General features: G+C 40.2%; 1 protein-coding gene across 1 annotated transcript in view; it reads right to left on the minus strand.

The window, feature by feature from the left end:
* Positions 1 to 24,332, minus strand: part of ltbp1 (latent transforming growth factor beta binding protein 1) — a 246,222-nt gene that overhangs the window by 63,151 nt on the left and 158,739 nt on the right. Inside the window, exons 12-13 of the mRNA XM_071205713.1 lie at positions 23,869 to 24,039; positions 3,579 to 3,644 (exon numbers count right to left, since the gene is read on the minus strand). Of these exons, the coding sequence (XP_071061814.1) occupies positions 3,579 to 3,644; positions 23,869 to 24,039 (237 nt within the window). The remainder of the gene's footprint in view (positions 1 to 3,578; positions 3,645 to 23,868; positions 24,040 to 24,332) is intronic.

Genomic DNA, 24,332 nt, shown 5'->3' on the forward strand with positions numbered 1-24,332 from the left:
GACATTCAGTCACTGTATATAAGCGGAGCACCCGTAAAAAAAAAGTAAAAAAAAATAATGGCTCGTTCGCGGGCGAGAGCCGGCTCCCGTCGTTCACTTAAAAGAGCCGGCTCTTAGAGCCATCACTAGTATGTATGTATCCGGTGCCGACCCGTGTGGCACATTTTACATAGACATCGCGCCCAAAACTCGGACCCCCGAAAAGGGTAAGCAACCTTTGACGCAACTGTTGACATCCATAGGTACATCTACATTTAATCTATACATAGGCAATAACGACCATAGCAACATTGATGTGGGTCAGACCAGTAGTGGGATCACCGGTAACGTCTGGTGGCACACTGAGATCATTCTTGCAGGCCGTAGGACAAAATGGGTCATGTTATGCATGCACCCTTTTCCCCCAGGACTCATCAATGTCCGTGCCAGTTCGTCCGCGCTCTCTGACCCAGGTTGAACACCTCTGCGCGTTTATGGCTCTGACAAGGCCCATCAAGGGTGAAGACCGCTAACCGAGTGGCGTTATGCTAGGCAGCTTCCCCCCATGCAGTAATCGGTCTAACTCCCCTTTGCGTGAATCCACGTTTGATACCACATACGCAAAGTACCAACCCGTCAGCCATGTGCCCCAGTCATTTGAGAGGGATGAAACACAGCCTCTGCATTCAGAAGTGTACCACAAAACGTCTTTACACCACCTTATTTTTTCCTAGGCACTACTACTGGTTGTACTCGTATCCTACGGAACACGTGCAGTTACGGTGCTTACAAAATCTCGTATTGTCGCATATCCGGTGCCCCTGAAAGAATCCTTTCTAACGTATCATTCCCTGATGTTAAACATATTTCCCTCCAACTGGCCTGGCCCAGTGATGCTGGGTTTAGCGCGCCACAAGATTACGTTTGGTTGTGCGGCGACAAGCTCTATCAAGTTCTGGCTCCCCTCTGGATAGGTACATGCACTCTAGTGGATTTGAATCCAGCAGTCACTGTACTCACGTCCTTAATGTACACGACACATCATTACCCAGAGTTCCAACACCCCGACCACCACAAGGTAAAAAGAGATCTGACGTCCGCTGGAGCTAAATTCATGGGTGGCCTGTTCCCATGGTGGGGTACAGTAAACGATGCCCATAAAATAGATACCTTACACGTCCGGCTAGAGAACCTCACTTACGAGACGACGCAAGGCTTCCAGGCATTGCCCCCATTCATAATAGCCTCTAGGAACATGATCATGCAGCACCAATTTGCTCTTGACCTTTTGTTCGCCTCAAAGGGTGGCCTGTGTCATGTGATCGGTGACTCCTGTTGCACTTACATTCCCGACGCCACCAAGAACATCACTGACACCGTGCTGCATCTTAACAACCTGTTAGCCGACATGAAAGCGGATGACATATCCAACGCAGGTGGCTGGGACAGGTGGTCCTGGCTAGGATAGTTACACCCCTGGCAATCATTTTTGGCCTATTAATCAGTTGTACCTGTTTGATTATCCCAATACTGAAGAAATGCGTTTCCAGCATGGTATCCTCAGCTTTCGTTCAGTATACTGCTATTCCATTACACGACAATCCTTTGCGCCACAGTGAGATAGACCAGCTAGAATCAGAAGAGTCTGATTCCGACACTACAATATAATCATGTGTACCCTCCTCTCTTATGCTTACATTATATTGGAGTCTGTCCTCCACAAAAACAGCCAGTTTTCTATGATATATTTGTGATGTGTTTACTTAAACCAGTGATGGAGTGTATTCATTTGTGTTATATCAGTCTATCCTGCCATTTGGTTTTTTTATTGATCAAGTATGATCAAAAGGAGAGAATGTAGTGGACATTTTTATTATATCCTTATATGCTTAAACCAAATGCTTCTCATTTCCTGAGATGTACTGTTTTCTTCCATCTACTCTACTTGGGGTTTATTCCCAGGCGCCTGGGTTTATTCCCAGGCGCTTCAAGGCTACTGGGAGACTCATACACAGTCACACAAGAACTTCCCTACTCTGAGAACCGTTATGCTATCTACAACTCAAGGACAGAAGATGTCTAATAACAATGTGACCGTGTGAAGACAGATTTCTAACTTTCCCACTCCTTTCCTATATAAGCTTTGCTACCACATTGTATGGCGCACACTCACGCAGACTATTCATGCTCTGTGAGACCTGTGTCTTTTTTCATTGTATCTTATGTTATTTGAAGCTTCAATAAATAACTAGAAAGACGGTTCTGTCTGATTCACCATTTATTTGTTTTGATCACTTTGACTTGTACTCTCCACAGTGTTGGGTCCTAGATTTCCATAACCTTGTGCACCAGGCGAACCTGTGTACCCACACTTAAGCACTCCCCCACGGACTAAACCAAGAGGGAACACCGGTCAGAAGTTCGTGCCCCTGGTAACACTGAATAACAAAAAAAATGGGGGAATGCCATTATTTTACCCTCAGACACATGCATAGAGCACCCCCAAGTCTTACATGTGTGTAGGCACAGTTGGTAAGATTTGGCAGGGTATTTCCATCGGAAGTTGACATCACATTTCCATTGTGCGGACAAGTGTACATTTGAAGGACAAGTCCCACGTTAACTCTGTCCATAAGGCAGACATTTTCCTTACAGTTATAGAAGCAGCTGACAACCAACACACTTGTGTCTTTCAAATCTTTTGTCACAAACATTGAAGCTCTATTTTTCCTCTCCTGTGTGGACTCTCATGTGTGTCTTTAAATTATCACTCCGTGAAAATTTTTTTTACAGACTGAGCAGCTGTGTGGTTTCTCTACTGTGTGGACGCTCATGTGTCGTTTTACATCTCTTTTCATTGCAAAATATTTCTTACAGACTGAGCAGCTGAATGGTTTCTCTCCTGTGTGGACCCTCATGTGTCTTTAAACGATCACTCTGTGAAAAAGCTTTCTTACAGACTGTACAGGTGAATGGTTTCTCTCCTGTGTGGATTCTCATGTGTGCCTTTACACCTCCCCTCTGTGAAAAAGCTTTCTTACAGACTGAGCAGGTGAATGGTTTCTCTCCTGTGTGGACTCTCATGTGTTTTTTAAAATTCCACTCCGTGCAAAATATTTGGCACAAACTGAGCAGCTGAAAGGTTTATTTTCAGCACTACTTCGTAGATCACTGACAGATTCATGTCTATTTTTCAGTGAGTTTGAGCCTGATGCAGGTTCTCTGGTCTCTTTCCAATCAGCACTGTCTTCAGTGTCAGGTTCAGAAGAGTCTCCAGTGTCAGGTTCAGAAGACTCTTCAGTGTCGTCCTCAGTCTTTGTTTGTAAACTGCTCCCTGGATCTGAGTTCCTGGCTGGTTCTGGTCCTCGACAGTCATCTCCATCAGCTTCTGTTTCCATGTGTTCAGTTTGTCTTTGATGAGGCTGTGAGGACTGAGGTTTCTCTTTATCATCTTCACTCTTCACAGGGTCAGGAGTGAAAGTGGACTTGGTGATATCAGCCTCCTCCAGCTCCTGAAGCTGCTCTCCCTCCTGACTGATCCTGAGTTCCTCCTGTTCCTGCTTAATGTGTGGGGGGGGCTCTGGGTCCTTGGTCCAGACTGGTGCTCCACTCCTGCTGGTCAGGGAGAAGCTCTTCTTTAACCACCACCAGCAGCTGGACATCTGCTGGAAACAGGAATCACACAGTCAGAACAAACTGTTAAGTGTTAGCATTTAAAAATCTAATCACCATTAAAATGGGAAAGATTTTGCAGCCCTAATTAATGCCTTTTTTTTATATTTCCACATTATTTTTCTTAGTCCCGCCTATTGTGTATTTCTGTTGTCTCAATTCACCTTATGTAGCCCAGCCCCTTTCCACTTCCAGTTAAAAATGAAAAAGGGTTTTTTCTTCTGAAGTAGCACTAGCTGCAATGTAAACAAGGAATTGTATTTGGGATCGTTCAGAGATACACTACGCCTACAGTATAACATTTAAATACTCTTGTTACAAATTAAAATCCTGCATTCAAACCTTATTTAAGTAAAAGTATGCAAGTATTAACAGAACATTTTACGGTACCTTCTTATGTAAAGTAATGATGGTGCAGTAAAATGTTCCCTGTCAGTGTTTAATTTATGATGTTTCTTGATTATTTCGTATGTTGCATTTTACTGCTGTGCATGTTCAAAGTTGCGCTTGTATAAATGATTATAGATGAGGGAACCTGCTAAATATTAAAATGTGTGTGTTTTATATACAGTACCAGTCAAAAGTTTGGACACCTTCTCATTCAATGTTTTTGTTGTGTTTCTACTTTGTAGATTAATACTAGGGATCGACCGATATGGCTTTTTCAAGGCCGATACCGATTATTAGTAATCAAGGAGACCGATAACCGATATTTGGAACCGATATACATTTGCAGTAAAATCAGAAAATCTATAGTGTCAAAATGTAGAATAACACAAACTCCAACACAACTCAACACAACTTCTTTGAAATGCATTTAAGCATAGCCTATATTATGTTTAATGAACTTTTAAACATCTTACAACTGGTTTCCTCTCTGAGCTCTTTTCTTTAGTGCAGCCATCTGCAATGAGTTAGAGAGAGACAAGAAGTGGGGCTGCAGGCTGACATGCTTAACTAACAATAATGCGTCTATCTAGCATAAAATCCCAATAAGCTGCTAGCAACTGCAAAACACTAGTGCTAGCTAATGTTTTGAAAACTATTAAAAGTGAGGCTATTACAGTAGACCTAACGTTAGACTAGTAGCCTCACTTCTAATATTTTGCTAAACATTTGCTAAATACATGTTGATTAGCTAATGAGCTTCACAGATCAACCTGAAAAACTGCGAGGCTCCACTCGCAGCCCCCCCTCCGCACCACAGTTACGGAGCGTCCACACTACAGCTCCAAAAATAGCTTCGAGCTGGGCGTGTCTGGAGCTTGGGGATTTTATTCAAGCAACACGGCCAACAACCAATCACATGAATCTCCCGCCCCCGACATACAAAGCAAAACCCCCCGGGGATTGTATGCGAGCAATATATATATAAACTCCCCAAACAGGCGAAAACCTACCAGTTTCCCCCACTGTCTCTGCCACCTCCCTCCATGCCTGGTTCCTCCGGTTTGTATCCCGGTAGGTGGAGAGGGTCTGGTCATACAAAAGGTGATTTTCTACGGCGATAGTTAGTTTCTCCTCCATCTTTTTTTGAAATATAGAAATGAACGGCGGGATATCTCTCCCAGCTTAGACGCGGTTTGATTGGCTAGCGCTTCAGCTGTCAGATTTTGGGAAACGGGATTTGATTGGCTGGCGCTGGCTACTCCGGCGTCCAGGCGACCAGAAGTTGAACAATGTTCAACTTCTGGTCGCCTGGGACGCCTGAGACGCCTCGCTCTGCTACCCACAATTCAGTTCGGCGAAAAAGCGCGGCTACGTGACGTCACCCCATTGAAAGTGAATGGGCAGCTTGGAGCAGCTTGGAGCTTTCGACGCTGTAGTGTAGACGGGCCGTTACTGTGCTGGGAGACGCTTCACGCACCCCCAACTCTGACTGACTTCCCGCGTCCCTGTGTAACTGGGAAGCTGATATAATTGGATCAATAGATCGTGCTGTTTTTGCAACTTCAGCATAGGGGATTGGGATGTTTATTGAACTTCGGCTTTCAACTGATTTACCTTCGAAACACATGTATGGCTCTGCCGCTCAGCGCTGCTGCTTGCCTCTGTCTGTGTCTGCGTTCTTCGCACCTGCCTGTAATCTGAGAAGGTCCCGCCTCTATGGCTGGCTTCCGCCCGGAAAATCTTCAGTGTTGATTGACACTTCAGTAATAGCCTATCAGATAGCGCTGTGGGCGGGACATTGCTCGTGTACAGAGAGTGGTGACTGCAGACAGAGAAACGGCTGCATCAGAGCCAAAGTGTTATCGGCAATTTTATAAAAAAAAGGCCGATACCGATAATCGGTCAAATGAGGAATATCGGCCCCGATAATCGGTCGACCACTAATTAATACTGAAGATGTCAAAACCATGAAAGAACACATATGGAATTATCTAGTTTACAAAAAAATGTTTAAAAAAAATCAAGAATATGATTTTTATTTTAGATTCTTTAAAGTAGCCCCCTTTTGCCTTGATGACAGCTTTGCACACTCTTGGCTTCTCTCAGTCAGCTTCATGAGGTAGACACCTGGAATGATTTCTACGACCCGTGGTGTAGCTGGCTCGGGTTCCCTCCTTCTGTTTGTTTCTTTTGGCCAGTCCTCCAGACCTCTTTTCGCTTGCCAGATTGCTTGTGTGAGTAAACGGCTGTTCTTCAATAAATGATCGTTATCAAGTACTGGTTTTTGCGTGCATTATTTTATGTTGCGGGTCTCCCCACGAGCCACTACCACGGAGTAGAGGGCGGGTCGTAACAATAGACACGTATTTTCTGTGTTGTTTGAGTTTTACTCGCTACAGGGTGTACTTTGAGGGTTTGTGACTTTGCAGACCGTTTGCAGAAAAAGCTACATAACACACAATAAATCAATGTTTATTTATACAGCCCAATATCACAAATGTTACATTTGTCTCAGTGAACTTCACAGTTTGTACAGAATCAGTATGACAATACGACACCCTCTGTCCTTACACACATCGTACAAGGAAAAACTTCCGGAGAAAACCCACAGTTTAAAGGAAAAAGGGAGAAACCTCAGGGAGAGCAACAGAGGAGGGATCCCTCTCCCAGGACGGACAGACGTGCAATAGATGCCGTGTGTAAATTGAAAAGATAATACATTTACAACATAGGTAGTCCAAATGTTTGGAAATACATGTGTCTATAATAAGAAGATGAGTCCACTTCGATATCAGCTGATATTTAAATGCATTTATCTTAACTATCCCCCTTATTTAAAGCAGTATTTTGTACCCTACTCACCAAATCATCAAGTTAGACATTCTGTTCAGATTTATTTCTCTGTCCCCTCTGCAAAAGAATTGATTGGCAGAAGAGCGTTCATTTTCGAAGCCCCAACAGACTGGAATACTTTACCTACTGCTATTAGTTCTGTGCATCTTCACTGGTCTCACGATTTGATTACGATTATCCTGTTAACGATTCGATTAAATTCGATATCCCGATGCATCATGATTCATACCAATGCGTTGAATCCTCAATTTTCTATATTACTGCACATGGCTTATTTTTCATCAATGCATACATGCAGTAAATACATATGAACTCTCTTTTTATTATTTAGAAAGTGCTTCAGAAATCGATAACAAATGTCTTGACATTAATTTATAAACCAAAATAAATGAATTGTATAGGTCTAGCCTCCCTATATCTGTGTGTGAAATTTTCCATCCTCAAAAACAAAAAAATAATGCTTCTGCAGTCTAGCTGCAGCTTCTAGCAACAGTCTTCTGTAAAAAAAAAAGGACACTGAAGGTCCTGAATGTGGCATCACACACAGGACTTGAGTCTGAACCGTAGACTGTATATGGGTCTGAACACAGCAGACAACAGGAGTATTTACAACAGCATATAACAACTAAAATACTGCATGTGGGTGCACACTTACATTCTCTGTCTTACTGTTACATAAATCCCATGAATGTATGAGATTAAGTTAGCTTCATTATATCTCAGTGATTAAGTGAATAACAAAGTTTCTATCGGGTCACTATCAGCCTGTCACTCATTATTTTCAGGGAGGGGGCGGGGTTTGGAGGAACAGAGGAGACGGTGATCGCGGAAGCTTTTTCCTCCTGCCTTCACAAACGTATATATCGTCTGAAAATTGCTAGAGGACATTCATACTCTGCAATCCAAGACTTAATTAAATCCACCAAAAACCTGACATGATTGTAACGCGATTATTTTTGAAAAACATAAATCCCTGTGTCTCTGAGCCGCAGCGACACGGAGTGATTCAGAGCGGGTCCTTCTGCTGTTGGTTCTGGACTGGTGTTCTTGTGTTGGTGGATAAAGCACACCGTGTTTGGTGTTGCTGTGCCGCTGTCACGTCTGTTCCCTGATCTCTGCGTCACCGACCGATTTGATATTAAAGTGACAGAAAAGAAAACTTTATAGTAAAGCCGCGGCCGTAAAATCAGGAAGCAACGTTACTACGCTATAATCGATTAGCTTCCGTCACTGCATCGATACCGAATCGTCCACATCGCAATGCATCATCGAAACGATTATTTTCAACACCCCTAACTGCTATTAGATCTCTTGCATCATTGGGTATATTTAAACATGCATTATTATCTCACTTTCAACTGGTCTGTACTTGTTATTAACTGATATTGATGAAACTGATTTGCTCGACTGTCTCAAATTGTAATGATTGTGTGCATTGCTTGAATTGTACCACTGTATGTGGTTTGTCTTGTGCGTCATGTTTTGCATTTTGTCTTTTTGTTTATGTATGTCTGTAAATTGTTGCTATTGTCGGGACCCCCTTGAAAATGAGATGGTGCATCTCAAGGGGTTTATTCCAATGAATACAAATGTCTATATATCCACCCAGGACTTATGATCCAGGACCACAGCAACAGGCACAGCCACGACTCAAGATCCAGGGCTTGCGATCCAGGACTCAGGACCACAGAAACAGGATCAGCCACGACTCAGGATCCCGCCGTAGATAGACACCAAAAAGAAAATGTGGGGAAGCTGGGTTATTCGGAACATGAGAGTACACAGGTACAGACAGAGAGAAGGAAGGAAGAAGTAAGGTGTCCCTCGACAAACTAAGCCTATAGCAGCAAAACTAGGGGCTGAATCTAATCAGCCCTAACTATAAGCTTTATCAAAAAGGAAGGTCTTTAGCACACTCTTAAAAACGGATAGGGTGTCTCCCGCCCGAACACAAACTAGAAGCTGATTCCACAAATGTGGAGCTTGATAAGAAAAGGCTCTGGCTCCCATTGTACTTTTAGAGACTCTAGGAACAACCAGTCACCCTGCATTATTGGAACGCAATGTTACGTAGATGGAAGTAGGCGGTCCTTGAAATGTATTTTATGCGGGAGTTAACCTGTTAAGCCCGAAGGTCCCCGCCGGCGGGTACTTTAGTTATTTTTTTCACGACACTGTGTCTCGGGAGATCTTAATATTTTAGAACCTATTAATGTGTTATACCAGATTAACGGGAATAATCTCAGCTAACTGACGATACAAACCATTTTTACCAAAACATAACACAAGTCTCATAAGAAGCATCTAAATGACCCGAGCGAAAAATGCTAACCTATTACTGCACCGATAATCACTCCTAGCTCCCTTATTACTTATCCTAGGTGCACATCCAACACATCGTTTATGATCGCAAGGAGACACATAATCTAACGGTGCCCACCTCAACATTGAAAGATGCAAACTCGCGACGTTATCAACAAAAACGTACATCAAAACAAGTGGTGCTAGGTAGCCCACAGCGCTAACATGGCTTACCTTCGTCTTTGTCTGGTCTAAACTGGTCTTCAATGGCATTAAAACGATAAAAACGATGGTGTAGTTAATCCATAGGTTAATCCAATGTGACTGCGTCCCCTTTGAAATGTTCTGATAATCCATAAGCAATAAAACAGCTTTCCGTTGCTTGATATCAGAGCAGTGATATTTCTCCCCTCTGCTGCAAGCTAGCATGCACAGAGACGCAGCCTTTTTTTTAACATGAGTGTGTGTGGGACGATTTCCCTTGGATTCTATTGGCTCCAACGGTCAGAAAGAGATTTCACATGTCAAAATCGAACAAGGGGGGCCAGAGATATGGAGAATCCACCCAAATGGCCCCAGAAGAGGGTTTTTTTGCTAAATCTGTCTAAAAAAGTCAAATATCACTTGTTTTGCATCAATCTTGATACAGGGTATTATATATGTTGTACTTTGGATTCCTAAAGCTTTTAGTCTACTAACCATAGACTGTATATATAAATGGACGTAGGGTCCGTGACGTCACCCATAGGATTCTGCAGAGTTGCCGTGAAGCCCTTAGTAGGCGGAGGCGGAGTCGGCCACTAACGGCTAAACAGTGACGTCAGAGTTCAACTACCGCCTTCTCCAGCCTGCTCCAAATAAGGGCAAAGAGCCGGAGCCGAGGGGGACCTGCTGCCACCGAGCTGGAAGTTCCAGAGCTAGCTGAAGCTACCAAGCTAAGCTAACATGCTCCCCATCTGCACGCTGCCGTCGCATTTTACGTTTCTAAGGTAAGCGGCCTTGAAACTATTCAGCAAAACTAAATAATAATCTAAGTTATTGATTTTTAGCATAATACTTCAGAATCTTAAAACCCCTTAACGTTTGTATGCAATTGTGCTAAATTCAACACTGGAATCAAGCAAATATTAATGTTTGCATGACATTAGTTATTTATATTTTGATATCACTTAACTATACGTTTAATACATTTAAGTAAGGTACATGTGATGGTAGCTAGTTAGTGCTCTTACCTGTGAGGCCTCCTCCAAACAGCATAATAACCAGACTGTATCATTAAAACTAAGTACCAGTTCTAGATCCTTGACTTTAGACAAACAATTCAAAAGACAAAATGTATTTAAAGACCAATCTTTATTTGAATATGCCTCTTAACCTGATATTAGTTATACAGTAATAGTATTGACAATCTAAAAAGCAACTCAACAGTCAACTTTATGTTTCTTATTGTCTAAACCATTTATTATTTTCATTTCCCCCTCTCATATTCAGTGTGGACGGATTGAGACAGCGTGGTGTCCAGAGAGCTGCAGAGACTTCAGGGAGAAACCTCCGTGTGATGGACGTCCTGTCTGTTGGTTTGGAGAGGACTGAGGGTCTTTCCTCTGCGAGGAGGACCAGGGCTGATGAAGTAGCCCATGCTGGGCAAAGCTGATACCAACTGCACAGGCCTAGTCTGTCACTTTATTTGACTAAATGTGTTACTTATACATTTAATATGTTTACACCTTCTGTCCATATGTGCTTTTTATTTAAAACATTTGATTAACTTTGGTTCACATTTTTTTTAATTCTTTATTTATTTGGAGTCACATTATAATACAAGTACAGTTTTTCAAATCATCTATTTTTAGAGACCCGACAGTGACAAATGAAATAGCAAACAAAATTAGTCAAAATAAAATAAAAACTAAAAAGTACACAGGGGTTGTTTGAAATAGAAAATGTCTACACATGTACATATGCATTCATATCAACATACATATATGCATACAATACACCCACACATACATGTGTCCATACATACACATCTATATACATTCAATCGGTGTATAGGAACAGTCAAACAAGGGATGGTCGTCTTTGGGATTTGTAAATTCTCCACTTTTTCCATATTTCCTCAAATGTGTTTTCCTGTAGCCTCATTGAGAATGTGATTCTTTCCATGATATAGATTTCATGGATGTTGTCGTACCAGTTGTCAAGAGAGGGGATGTCTGCTTTGAGCCATTTTCTAGTTATTGCTTTTTTTGCTGCAACAGTAAGAATTCCAAATAATTGTTTTGTTTTTAAATTTGAGGGGATTGAATGTACGAGCCCAAATAGAAATTCGTCCCAGTTTAAAGGGATTTTTTCCTGTAGTATTATTTCAATTTCTACATGGATCTTTTGCCAAAAAGTTACTATTAAAGGGCAAGTCCAAAACAAATGGTAGTGATGTGCTAACTGAGAACCACATTTCCTCCAGCAGCTGGGGGGCTGACTGAGCAGGGCTGAACAAATACCTGCTCAGCATCTTCCAACTAAACATTCTGTTGGTGCCTGAGCTCGAGACCTTCCATTGAAAAGTACAGTAGCTTGTCCAAACTTCGTCAGGGATGGTTTTTTTGTTTCGTTTTCCCATTTGTGTTTTATATAGAAAGTATTTTCCTTTTTAATATCTTGAAGAGCTTGGTAAAGATTGGAGATTACTTTCATCCCTGTGTCTGATGTGTATGCACTGGTGAAAACTATTAATAAAGGGTTTTCAAGGGCCTTCTGGCTGTCTGACAGGGAACTATATAAGTAATGGCGTACCTGTAGAAATCTAAAAAAATCACCGTTATTCAACCCATATCGATTTTTTAATGTTTGAAAATCATACATGGTTCCTTTGCTGAAAAATGTGCAATATGAAGTAAGGCCATGTTTGGCCCAGCCTTTAAATGTTGTATCTAGCTTGCTTGGGGTGAAATCAAGATCATGTGAGCACCATCTTAATATCTTCATTTCCTCCAGCAAGTCCCTCCTGGTGCTGGCCCTCAGCCATAGTTTTAAAGAGAGGCTGATCCAGCGGTTATCTTTTTCCAGTACGTTTTTAATATGTTTTTTATCCCCTAACCTTGCCTCGATTGGTACTTCTCCTGATACATTATTCTCAATTTCTTTCCATCTAGCTCTGTAGTCTGGCTTGCACCAGCAGAACAAGCTTCTTAATTGGGCTGATATATAGCAGTCCTTCAAGCAGGGGAGCGCTACTCCTCCCTTGTTTTTTGCTAGTTGAAGAGTACAGAATCTAATCCTTGGTTTCTTCCCTTGCCAAATGTACCTTGATATGGTTTTATCCCATTCGTTAAACTGCTTGTCTGTGATTTCAATTGGTAGATTCTGGAAAAGGTATAAAAGTCTAGGTAGGATGTTCATTTTCACTGATTCTATTCGAGATTCAAAGCTCAGCACTGGGATCAAGTTCCATCTATTTATGTCTTCTTTTATTTTCTGATTTAGAGGGTTAAAATTGAGTGTATACAAGTCCTCTGAATCTTTAGAGATGTTTACTCCCAGATATTTTAAGTGGTCCAGATCCCAATTAAGAACAATGGTCGAGTCTATATGTTGGCTTGGCTTGTAATTAAAGCTCAGTATTTGGGTTTTTGTTATATTGAGTTTGTACCCTGAGACAGAACTATAAGTATCCAAAAAGGTCAGTAAACTCAAGAAAGATTCATCTGGGTTTGACAGGTATATTAATATATCATCAGCAAATAATGATAATTTATGTTCCTGGCCATATACTTTTATGCCGGTAATATTGTTATTTTGAGTAACCCCCAAACTCAGAGCTTCGATATAAATTGCGAATAACAGAGGGCTAATTGGACATCCCTGTCGTGTCCCTCTCTCAAGGTTGAAAGAATTTTATATGGCTCCATTTATTTTTATTCTTGCATAAGGGTTGTCGTACAATGCTTGAACAGTATTAATAAAAGTCTTGTGAAAGCCAAACTTTTCAAGAACTTGGTATAGGAAATTCCAATTAACTCGATCGAAGGCTTTTTCTGCATCAAGGCTCAAAAGTACTGCCTGGAGTTTGTTTTTGGATATATGTTCAACTATGTGTAGAGTTCTGCGGATATTATCTTGAGTTTGCCGTTGTTTGATAAATCCTGTCTGATCTAGATTTATTATCCGAGGGAGGATTTCTTCGAGTCTTTTTGCCAAAATGTGGGTAAAGATCTTATAGTCTTGATTTAGCACACTTATTGGACGATAGCTTCCACAGTCACATTTGTCTTTCCCTTCCTTTGGTATCAGGGAGATTACTGCTTCGCCCCATGAGGGGGGAGCTATACCTGTCTGAAGCACGTGGTTAAAGGCATCCCTCATTGTTGGGATCAGTAGATCCATCATTTCCCTGTACCATTCAGAAGGGAAACCATCTGGGCCTGGGGCTTTATTGGGTTTTAAATCAGCGATTGCCTTTGCTATTTCTTTTCCCGTAATTTCTCTAATTAAATTGTGATTTTGCTCATCCCTCACTTTAGGGAAAGTGATCAAGTCAAGGAAACTCCTGATGTTGGTTTTATCTATTTTAGGCTGTGTGTATAGGTTTTTATAAAAACAGACAAACGTGTGTTGTATGTCTTTTAGATTACTAGGTGTATATATGTGTACTTGTTTCAGGGTCTTTTATTTTGTAAATTGTGTTTTCTATCTGTTGTTTTTTTAGTTTGTAAGCCAATAGTTTTGCTGATTTACCTCCTACCTCATAGTAACTTTGTTTTAGAAAGATCATTTTATTTGTTATGTTGTTAGAGAGGATTTCATGGAGTTCGTTCTTTTTTTTATCTATTTCCATTTTAGTTTTTGTGTTTAGGGTTTTCTTATGTATATTTTCTAGATGTTTTAGTTCTGTTTGAAGCTGATTTGTTTTCTCTTTTCTTTGCTTATTTATGTTTGAGGAATAGCCAATTATTTGTCCTCTTAGGACAGCTTTGCATGCATCCCACAAGATTATTGGGGACACTTCTCCATTGTCATTGTCGTTCAGATAATCTTTTATATGGGTCCTGATTTGAGGCCTAATTTGGTTAAGAATTCCTGTGTTCAATCTCCAGATTGTGCTTTTCCTTTCTAGTCCTAGATTTAGTGCCATGGAGACCGGGGCATGGTCTGATAAGTCCATGGTCCCTATACTGCAATTTTGGACCCTGTAAAAATCTTTCTGATACATAAACAGATAATCGAGCCTTGAGTATACTGAGTGTGAGTGTGAGTAAAAGGTAAAATCTTTCGTAGACGGATTTAGGTCTCGCCATATATCTGAGAGCCCTAGGTCTCCCAAGATCAATGTAATGTTCTTGGTGATTTTTTTCCCTCCTGAGGAAAGGGGTTTTGAAGTATCTAAAGTTGGGTTAAGTCTAACATTGAAATCTCCCCCACAAATTAGAATTCCTTGGGCCTCCAATGTTATTATTTCAAAAATGTGTTTGTAAAATGACCATTCTGATCCCGGGGGGGCATATACATTCAGGAGGGTAACTAAAGTGCCCTCCAAATTTCCCCGAATCAGAACATATCTCCCATCTTTGTCCTTTTTTTCATATGTGCATTCAAAGTTTAATTTACTGGAGATTAAGACTGTTACGCCCCTCCTGGATCCCTTTCTGTATGAGGATGAATATGAACTGAAGTTCCACTTTTTAAGTTTTTGGTGTTCCTGTTCTGTTAGATGAGTCTCCTGAAGGAGGGCTATTTCAACTCCATCTCTTTTTAATTTTGACATGACTTTATTCCTTTTAATTGGGTTTCCCAGACCGTTCACATTGTATGTAATTACTTTAATTGACCCTTTACTCTGCATGCTGGTTATTTGCCTTTATTTTAAATCCATGAGTTCCTACATTTAAATCATTTCCAACATCCCCTGTTGTATATATAACATTAATAAAATACAAAACTATAACCAAAAAAAATGTAACAAAATAATATCCACAAACATAAATGACATTGACTTCCAGATTGAAGGCCACATATTGTGCCTTGGAGTGTTGGAATGTGGAGGGAAAGTCTCTTCCTCTTATTGATGGAAGGGGGCCCTCTTCAGCCCTTAAGCTGATACATAGGTCCATAAAATACAGAGGGTAGCAAACCGACCCGAAATGTGCCCACATGTGTCCGTGGTATAAGCGTTCTATTCAGTTTGCTCTCAACCTTTGGGTAGAGAGGAAAATAATGATAGTAAAGGCAAGTTTATTTTAAATGAAGTCAACATGTGTTTTCCATCAAACATGGTCCTTTTTCTACTCAAAGAATGAGGCCAAGGTGCCGTCTCAGCAGATGAGTTTCCAGTCTTCAACAGAAGGTGTGTTTCTGCTGTCCTGTTCCATCACTGTTAAGAACAACATGTGATGATAATGACCAGATTCCTTCAAAGGAATGAGAACCAGAATACTTCACTACCATGCCGAAGGGCGGCGCTGAATATTCTGCATGGTATAACTACATTCTAATATTATAATATACAAGTTGAAATCACCTTCAAACATATGACTTTGTAGGTAGTTATTACTTTGTTATTGCTGATCCTGAAGCAGCTTCACACACACATCTTGAACTTCCCTGCAAGCCTTCTTAATGGTTCTCCCTTGTTTCTCTCGGGCCAGTTTGCTACTTGATGACAGACATGTTGGATTGTTCTTGTTTGAAAAGTGTGGTACTGTTTTTTTTGTTATATCCGTGATGATTAGGTAAACCTATATACTGTATTATATAAATAATAATCTATGATCTATATACATTATATATACATATTAAACCTATCTTTTTCCAATTTTTCAGATTATAAAAATATGGCGCTCCACCAGTAAAGGAGCTCCACTATTCCAAAAGCATACGTTTAGCTTGAAAAGATCAAAACAAAGATATGTCTGCAAATAGGAATAACACATAAATAAAGGAAGATAATAATGAGTAGCTTCTAATGCCAGTATAAGCCACAGTACAGGGGATCTTTTAGGATGTCAGACTAATCATCTAAACCCTCAGCAGTCTCAACTGCTTCTCTTCATACTTCAGTTAGCATTTGACCTCACGTTGGCTAACATGTGTGCTATTGTTAGCATTCTACAATTTCAGCACAACTGGACCTGAGGACAGTTGAGTCAGACAGAGTGCTCTGAGCTCGACTAGCTGTGTGTGAGATGTCCTAAACTGCCTGACACAGCACAACGTGTAGAGCAGGGGTGGGGAACCTCCGGCCCCCGGGCCGTATACGGCCCGCGAGACCATTTGGTACGGCCCTCGAGGTAATTTATAAACACACGCAAAAAAGAAAAAAATTAAAGAAATCTAGACCGCAAAATAATTAAACAAGCGAGTGCCTGTTTTTCCTGGCAACGGTCCATGGTCCTTGAACACAACACGAGCCTAACGTCTGACAGGGGTGCAGTTCTACCGGAGAGCACCAGAACGACTTCAAACATCGCAGTATCCTTAAGGAGCCGTACACATGCCGCAGTTTCTGCGTGGCTGTGTCTTTAGTTGAAAGCCCAGTGGCGATCTGCTCATCTGTCATTCTGATCATACAGTCAATAACTTTGTTGTTATTAGCATCTGGTTAGCTAGCTATGCTAACGAGTAAAGGAAGCTTTTTCTACAACCAGTGAGGTAAAGGCACATCTTTATATGATCATTATAGTTATTATAAAACAAGAGAATAAAGTAAACGGGTATAAAATACTATATGACAGTACAAAAAAGTTGTTATTAATAAACAAGAATACAGTTTGAAAGGGAAGTGATTTATAAAATATCCATACAGAAAAAGTAAATCTGCTTCCAGTTCTGTTTCATCTGGGTGTTGAGAGATGTATCCATAGATCTCTTCATGTTGCTCTCAAAGTGCACCAGATTGATGCTTTCATCTTCAATATTTAAAAAAACCCTAGAGGAGGTTATGTCTCCCCCCCCCGCTTAAATAATGTTCACATGGATAGGAAACTAAATACATTTGCACACATCTTGTGTCCATATCTTTCTGTTTGGTGGTCATGCCACAACCGTGCACGTGGATGCATGCGTGAGTCATGGCAAGATATCAGGATTGAGAGGTTGCTTTTTCTTTGCACAGAATGAAAGAAAGGCCAAATGGATGGGCTGTGATTTTTAAGCAGAGGTCAATAATTTGTACGGCCCTCGGAGGATGTTGAAAAAATTGAAATGGCCCTTGAAAGGAAAAGGGTTCCCCACCCCTGGTTTAGAGTGTAGTGAAGCAGACACCTGGGCTGAAGTCGAATAGTCCATTTAGCTTAGGAACCTTCCTAACCGAGTGAAATGACCCGGAAGTCCCTCAGTGGCAGCCATGATAAGTGCCGTTCGAATTCTCCAGATGAAAGGAAAGGAGGTTTCAAACTTCCTTTATAACCTCCTTTAGCTTAGGAACCACTGGACCTCCCTAACTGACAGGAGAAGCGAAAATGCTGCCCCACAATGCCTTGCAGCCTCAGCATTTGCTGTCACTCAACAGTCGGCCGTTCACGGAAACAACCGATTATGACGGAGAAATGATATCATGAAAGTTACGGTGCTTATTAAGCATTTTAAAACATAGGTGGTAAGTAGCCAAAGTGCTTTGTTTTGAACGTTCATCAGTATTATAATAAAGAGAGAAATATGAACGTTAGTTTTCACTGAAATTATCAAATAAAGTCAACATTTCAGTCTTTACTGAGCTGTGTGGGGTTTGTTCAACTTTTAAAAGATGTTTGAATGGTGATATACACAGTGATAGATGTTAAGGACTAACGTTTATAATAAATACATCTGTATTTATTTTAAGATCTTTAGTTCATACAATCATACGTATTGGGATCATTGGTATTAATGTGGACCGGAGGGAGAGGGTGACGAGCAGAAGTTTCACTTTCCTTTTTTATTTCAATTCCAACTTTGGTCCTGAAGAATATGTTTCTCTGTTGTCCACGTTCATAAAGCAAAGCAGCAGCATCAGAGCACGGTGCAGAGTCTCTAGATGAGTTCACAGCAGTCCCTCGTTCTTATTAAACATCCATGTTGTAGTCCGCTGTATAGAAAACTGTGGTTTCCATAGTTCCCCCACAGCAGCAGACGCACACAATGACGTCCGCTGGCGCATCATAAACACGTCGGATAGTGAAAGTGCATTCGGATTCTCTAAAGTACCGCAGTCTCTTCTCCTAAGTCCTTTTGAATTCTCCTATCCACTATCCCTTAACCCCGTGACGTTTCACTCAGAGGTCAAGGAATAGACGATAGGGTTAGAACTTAGGAGCTGATTTTTTAAACTATCCGACTGCAGCCATGGGTAGGCTGCCTCCATCTTGACAGTGGAAACACCCGGAGACAGCTGGGGCAGGATGGGCTCAACTACTGGCCTATCACTAACAGGAACTAGCAGCTCCTTCAACGACAAGACACAGACAATAAAACCACTGCTTCTGTCATGCATTCCAGGTGCAGTACCATGAAGCAGATTAGCATTTAGCTGGCATGGCAACTGACTGACTGCAGTGCATAAACAGTGAAATAAGAAACAGCTCAGCGAGAAAACCAGAGAACAAATTAGCCACTTGTGCAGAGACTTCAGTCTGGATTGAATTCTCTATCTGTTTTCTGTACTAACGTTAACATAAACACATCGAAGGTTTACACATTGCCAAGTGCTGACCAGCTCAGAGTCATGCAGCAATGTTTTTCGTGTCACACAGAACGATTTTAAAAGCAATGTATTTCTATTGGTAGTATGTTTCGTGCCTGCAGCACGTCTTTTTGTCCGGTCGGGTCGTGGAAGACCGGAAGCTGTGTGGTTCATAAAAACATGTTCTTACTCAATATCAAGTCACGATTATTGTTTGTATTTTAAATTGTATAATGTCGGACTTTTTTTGTCGTCTGTGAGGAAATTAAATGGGGCTCAGAATACTGAAATCTGTATTTATTCAATATTTGTTCCTTCTAATTTGTTATTTACTCAACAATAACACACAATTATCCTCGTTTTTATTTATTTGTTTAATTCTATAATATCGGGCTTTTTTGCCGAATTTCAAAATAAAGTCACCGGAAACAGACGTAGGCGATACACACCCACTGAACTGATTACCCAAGATCCTCAGCTATGGTTGAAGCTCGGTGATGAGATGTTTTAGCCGCAATGCACGTTGGGATATGGTGTTTATGCAACATGAAATCCGAAAACATAAAAAAAAAGAAAAGAAGAAAAAATACTTTATTCCGAGTGTGCTTGCTTTTCTCTTTGAAAGTCATCACATAACGGCATTGTAATACACGGTTCGGCTGCATTAAAAATTACACATCTGCCGTAGTTCTTTATTTAGAGAGCCCTGATGAGAAGACTTCTGGACAAACAGGAAGAACTGCCACCAAAACTGAATATGTGACAATTTCTCTTCACACAATACGTCTCCTTGCAGTATCAATACTAATTCGTCTGACTTTTATATTTGATCCAATTGGTAGATAGGTGATATTTACACCATAACGGTGCACAGCTGATAGAAAAGGACTTGTAGTTTCTAAAGATATTACTGATTTGTTTTGAATATAAGAATGTAAATACTGAGTTGAGAGAATAGTCAGGGGATGTGGGTAATGGGATACACATCTAATCAGAATGTCAATAGCTTACCATTAAATGACGGATATGCCTTTCTATCTGTGATGTTTTACAAATCAGATATTAATGTGTAGAAGTAAAACAAGAGAAATAGTATAGCAATATCCTGTAAAATTATGTAAAAACATGAATAAAACTACACATCTTCAGATGTTATACATACATAAGTGTCCTACACTAATAATAAAAAGTATAATTTGTTGTGTTAACACTTTAAACTTGACCGTTTTGTAACCCGCACCGCCTAGTGGTTAAATCACGTTATTAAATGTTGTTGTTGAATGTGTTATATTTGATGAAAAAAATATTAAGAGTACTTAGGGGGAGAGTAGAAGGTCTGTGATAGAAATATAGAATATAAAAAAGTCAAGAAGATACTATAAGTGATCTCTACAATAAAACAGTTTAGTGCACGATGTACAAAGATATTAATATGAGGAGGTGCAAAACAGACAAACTAATTAACCTTTATTAACACATTAAAGAATACTTTAGGTTAAGGTCTTCTTTCAAATAAGAAAAAAGCTTTGGGGGTATCTATCTACAGATAAATATTAAGCCTGACAAAGTGCTTAACGTCTAATATATTGCTTTCCTGCAATGTTAACTATGTTGAAGCACTTATTTTAACTGATATTATACATATGGATTATACTCTTATGTATGTAGATAGAATAATACATGTGCAGAATGTGACAGTTTAATGGTGGAGGTACACACATATTGATAGATGTCTTGTAATGCACTGTTGAGGAACCTGTGACCCAAGTTTTTCATTCATTGCAACTACACCATAGTTGTGTGTATGATATGTCAATAAACCTTTGAAAATCTTGAAAGGGATGTGCAAAATAGCCATAATATACAGTCTTTAATGAACTATTAGTAGAGAATAACGAGTAATGAATATACTTTATTACTCGTTTCCATTCATGTCAATTGCAGATACATGTTTAGTCTTCTCAAGCACCAACTATCAAATATCTCTCCTGATTGTTGGCACTTGACAATCACCTTACCTGAATTTTACTGTAACTAAAGTCTGATTTAAGGGTTGTTTCTATTTCACATCATTAATCAGAATCTGCAAAGTAACTCAAATAAATGTAGTGGAGTAAAAATACCAGGTTAACTTCTGAATGGAGTAGAATTACAAAGTAGCAATGAGCTGTCATGTGGGTATATATTAATGCTGCGCATTATGGACACAAGCGATTATCACCCATTTATTAATTATATGTTTTACATTTGATAACACCAATGTGTCTCTTACCCCCTAAACCTCCAGGGGTGTACACAGTTTAAAACTGGCAACTTCTAATTGTGGGAAAAACCCTTTTGCAGTGTGGTGCCCTCAGTATTATAATGGCCTAAAAGAACATTTGCGACATTAAGCAGTTCAGTTATTTATAGATCTTTTTCATGAGCGATGATAAAAAAAGGATTGTGAGATTGATGGCAAGTTATAAGCGTAAGCTGTTGTGATGCAAGCTCTTTATTCATATTAGAAATAATTGACATTAACCAAAAACAGGGTTTGTCAAATGGTCGGCCTCCTGGATGTTTTGGGCGTGACAGACTGGTGTGAGAGTCCTTGTTGTGCACTGAAGGGATATCCAGGAGAAGCTGGAAGAAATGTCTTTGTGAAAAGATGTGCGCTCTTTGCCTCACTCAGGTGCTATTGCATCCTGACTGAGAAACATATGGGTCTGCCATCTTTCCTATCTTGTTAAACTGCATTTCAGACGCTTAACAACAAACACACACGCATCTAGCTTGCGCTACACATACCCCCCCTCCAGAACTACACTCGAATTCAGGCGACCTTTCACCTCCACTTCATTAAATGCATGGTTACAAGATAACAATGTGAGTTAATTGATTTAGATAAACATTTTAAGTTGCAAACATTAATTTATAAGTTGTGTTGACGTAATAATGTTGGTAATTACATCAACTTAATATTGTGTGTCATTTGAACTCTGATTTCTGCGTTAAGTGACTTCACTAAATTCAAGTTGTAGTAAGTATGTAATTGGCTTGATAACTTCATTGTTCTACACCTTGAGTTAAGGGTTTCAAGTCCACTCCCACTTAACATGCCTGGACAAGTTCCCACAGTTAAGACAAATAGAAATATACAAAGGACATTTTAAGGTGAGTGTCAGCTTGTGTCATTCAGATACAGCAGATAGCCTGTAGTTGCCCTGTAGGCAAACTGCTGTTTGACCAACACTAGCAGCCTTTGAACTGTGGATAGTTCTGTGAGAGGATACAAAGTATAGAGGCTACTGTGAGAGTACAAATACTTTGGTTACTATTGTGATATCACTTTTGATTCAAAATGAATCTCGTGAAGCAGATCAAGGACGCTTCTTGAGGTAGGATCCTTATTTAGAGTTGTCATTGAAATGCAAGTTGTTGGCAGTCTCCCATTCAGAATATATTCATCTAGGTCTTTTCTCTTTTTTTCCTTTTTCAAAAATAGCACAATACAATGAAGTACGCAGAGAACTATAGCATCCACTGCCTTGTCGTGTCCTTGGAGAAAAGCAAGAGGACCTTTTCAAGGAGTTGAGCGACGTAATTCAAAATCTTGAAATAAAATAAAATCCATGGACACAGGACAAAAGCACTGCTCTCTGTCTCAATGGCTCTGAATTCGCTAAGAGTTTAAAAAGTATGCAGTTACCTAATTCATTATCTCTGATGCGCTAACCTGTTATTTAAAGTGCTTCAAAAGGACATGAGTATGGCCTTCCTCAGTGACCGGTCCGCCCAGGGTCTGACCGCACGATGCAGCCATCGTGCTCCAGGGAAACACATGAGCAAGCATTCTGCGTTAAATGTGTTCACACTGTTTGAAACAACGACTGTCGGCAGTGCAAACATCTTTGTTACATCTCTTCTTAAAGGGATGTGAGATCTGCAGACTGGCGGCCATGGAGAGTTTGTTTCTGTAGTTTCACAAACACTTTACAGATGTTACACATTAGGCACTGGTTTTAAATCTGCAAAGGCCTCTAACCTCGATGTGATGGCAGCATGTATTAGCTGTGTCCCCGTGTCCCACGGTAATACGGCTAATGCGTTTATTTATTATTTGTGGGGCAATTTACATTTGTGTTATTTATCTTTTTTATCAAGATTGAAATGAAGCTCAGCGCAAGTTCTCTCAGGAAGACGGGGTGTTTATACATTCACTCCACAGCTGCTTATAACCAGCTCATCACAGGCATCTCTTTAACCTATCACATTTCACCTCATTCTCCAGCAGCCAATCAGCGAGCTGCAGCCAAACTATAACATGGTTCTCCTCTCTCCTGCAGTCAGCTGTGACTTCAGGTGTTCATGCACCTTATCATACTGTGTGGCATGTGTCCATAAATGTTCAAACTAAATAAAGTCTCTCCTGATTGAAACATCAGGTGTTGAAATAAACAACTGCAGTTCAAAATAAAAAGTGAATTGCCTAATATTCTTGTTGTGGAATCAATTGATTTCTTTCTTTAAAGGCAAAAACATGAAAAAGCTAAGAAAAAAACTGATTGAAAACAATATATTTGGAGCAACTTAATTTATAAATGGTTGTCACCTTAAAAACTTGTATCCCGAATGATGGTAATTAAGTACATACAACTTAAAATTCCTTTTAAATCATGCGGTAAAACTAGTCGGAACAACTTAATCTTTTGAGTAATCAACTTAAAAACTTGTGTTTATGCTCCAATTATGAAGTAAGTGGTAATTAAAAACACGTCTGACTGTAGAGGAAAAGCCTTCTCCCCTAACTCAAATAACTGTGTTGCTTTAAGACGATGTCATTAGAAGTTGTCTTAACTCAATAAACATCGATGCAAACTGTTGCGTTGATTTTCTTTGTTGAGCCAAGGCATCTGGTTTTAGAGTGTACCATCTATAGTCATTTACTCCCACTGCTTTGTTACATGGATTTGTGAATATACCATTGTACCAAAGTAACTGAAATGCACCAGTACAGTTCCATGGTAGAGACTCACCTGGTATAAACTCTTCTGGCTTCCCAAAGGCCTCCACTGGTCTCTCTTGGTTGGGCAGGGGCTGAGGAGGAATCTCAATGGGCTCCTGGTTGATGGTGATTGGCTTATTGACAGGCGGATTGGGTAGAACAGTGTAGCCCATCCCACCGGGACAGATGTCTTTGAACTTGGCTTTAAAATAAAAAATAAAAGAGAAATAGATGGGGTTTTAAGTACATACAAACACATGAGATGCAAAATGTTCAGAGTGTGTTTTGCATCCTATTTCAAAAGCAATGCAAGACAATCCCATAGAAACAAATCCTGATAGAAAAGAGACAGCCAGCATCACCATGGAAACATCTGATTGCTGCTGGAAAAGCACAGTTTATTGATATTAGCTAGCATGTCTACATGTACGCGCGTACACACACACACACACACACACACACACACACACACACACACACACACACACACACACA

Source organism: Pseudochaenichthys georgianus, chromosome 15 (assembly GCF_902827115.2).
Source record: "Pseudochaenichthys georgianus chromosome 15, fPseGeo1.2, whole genome shotgun sequence".
NCBI lineage: Eukaryota > Metazoa > Chordata > Actinopteri > Perciformes > Channichthyidae > Pseudochaenichthys > Pseudochaenichthys georgianus.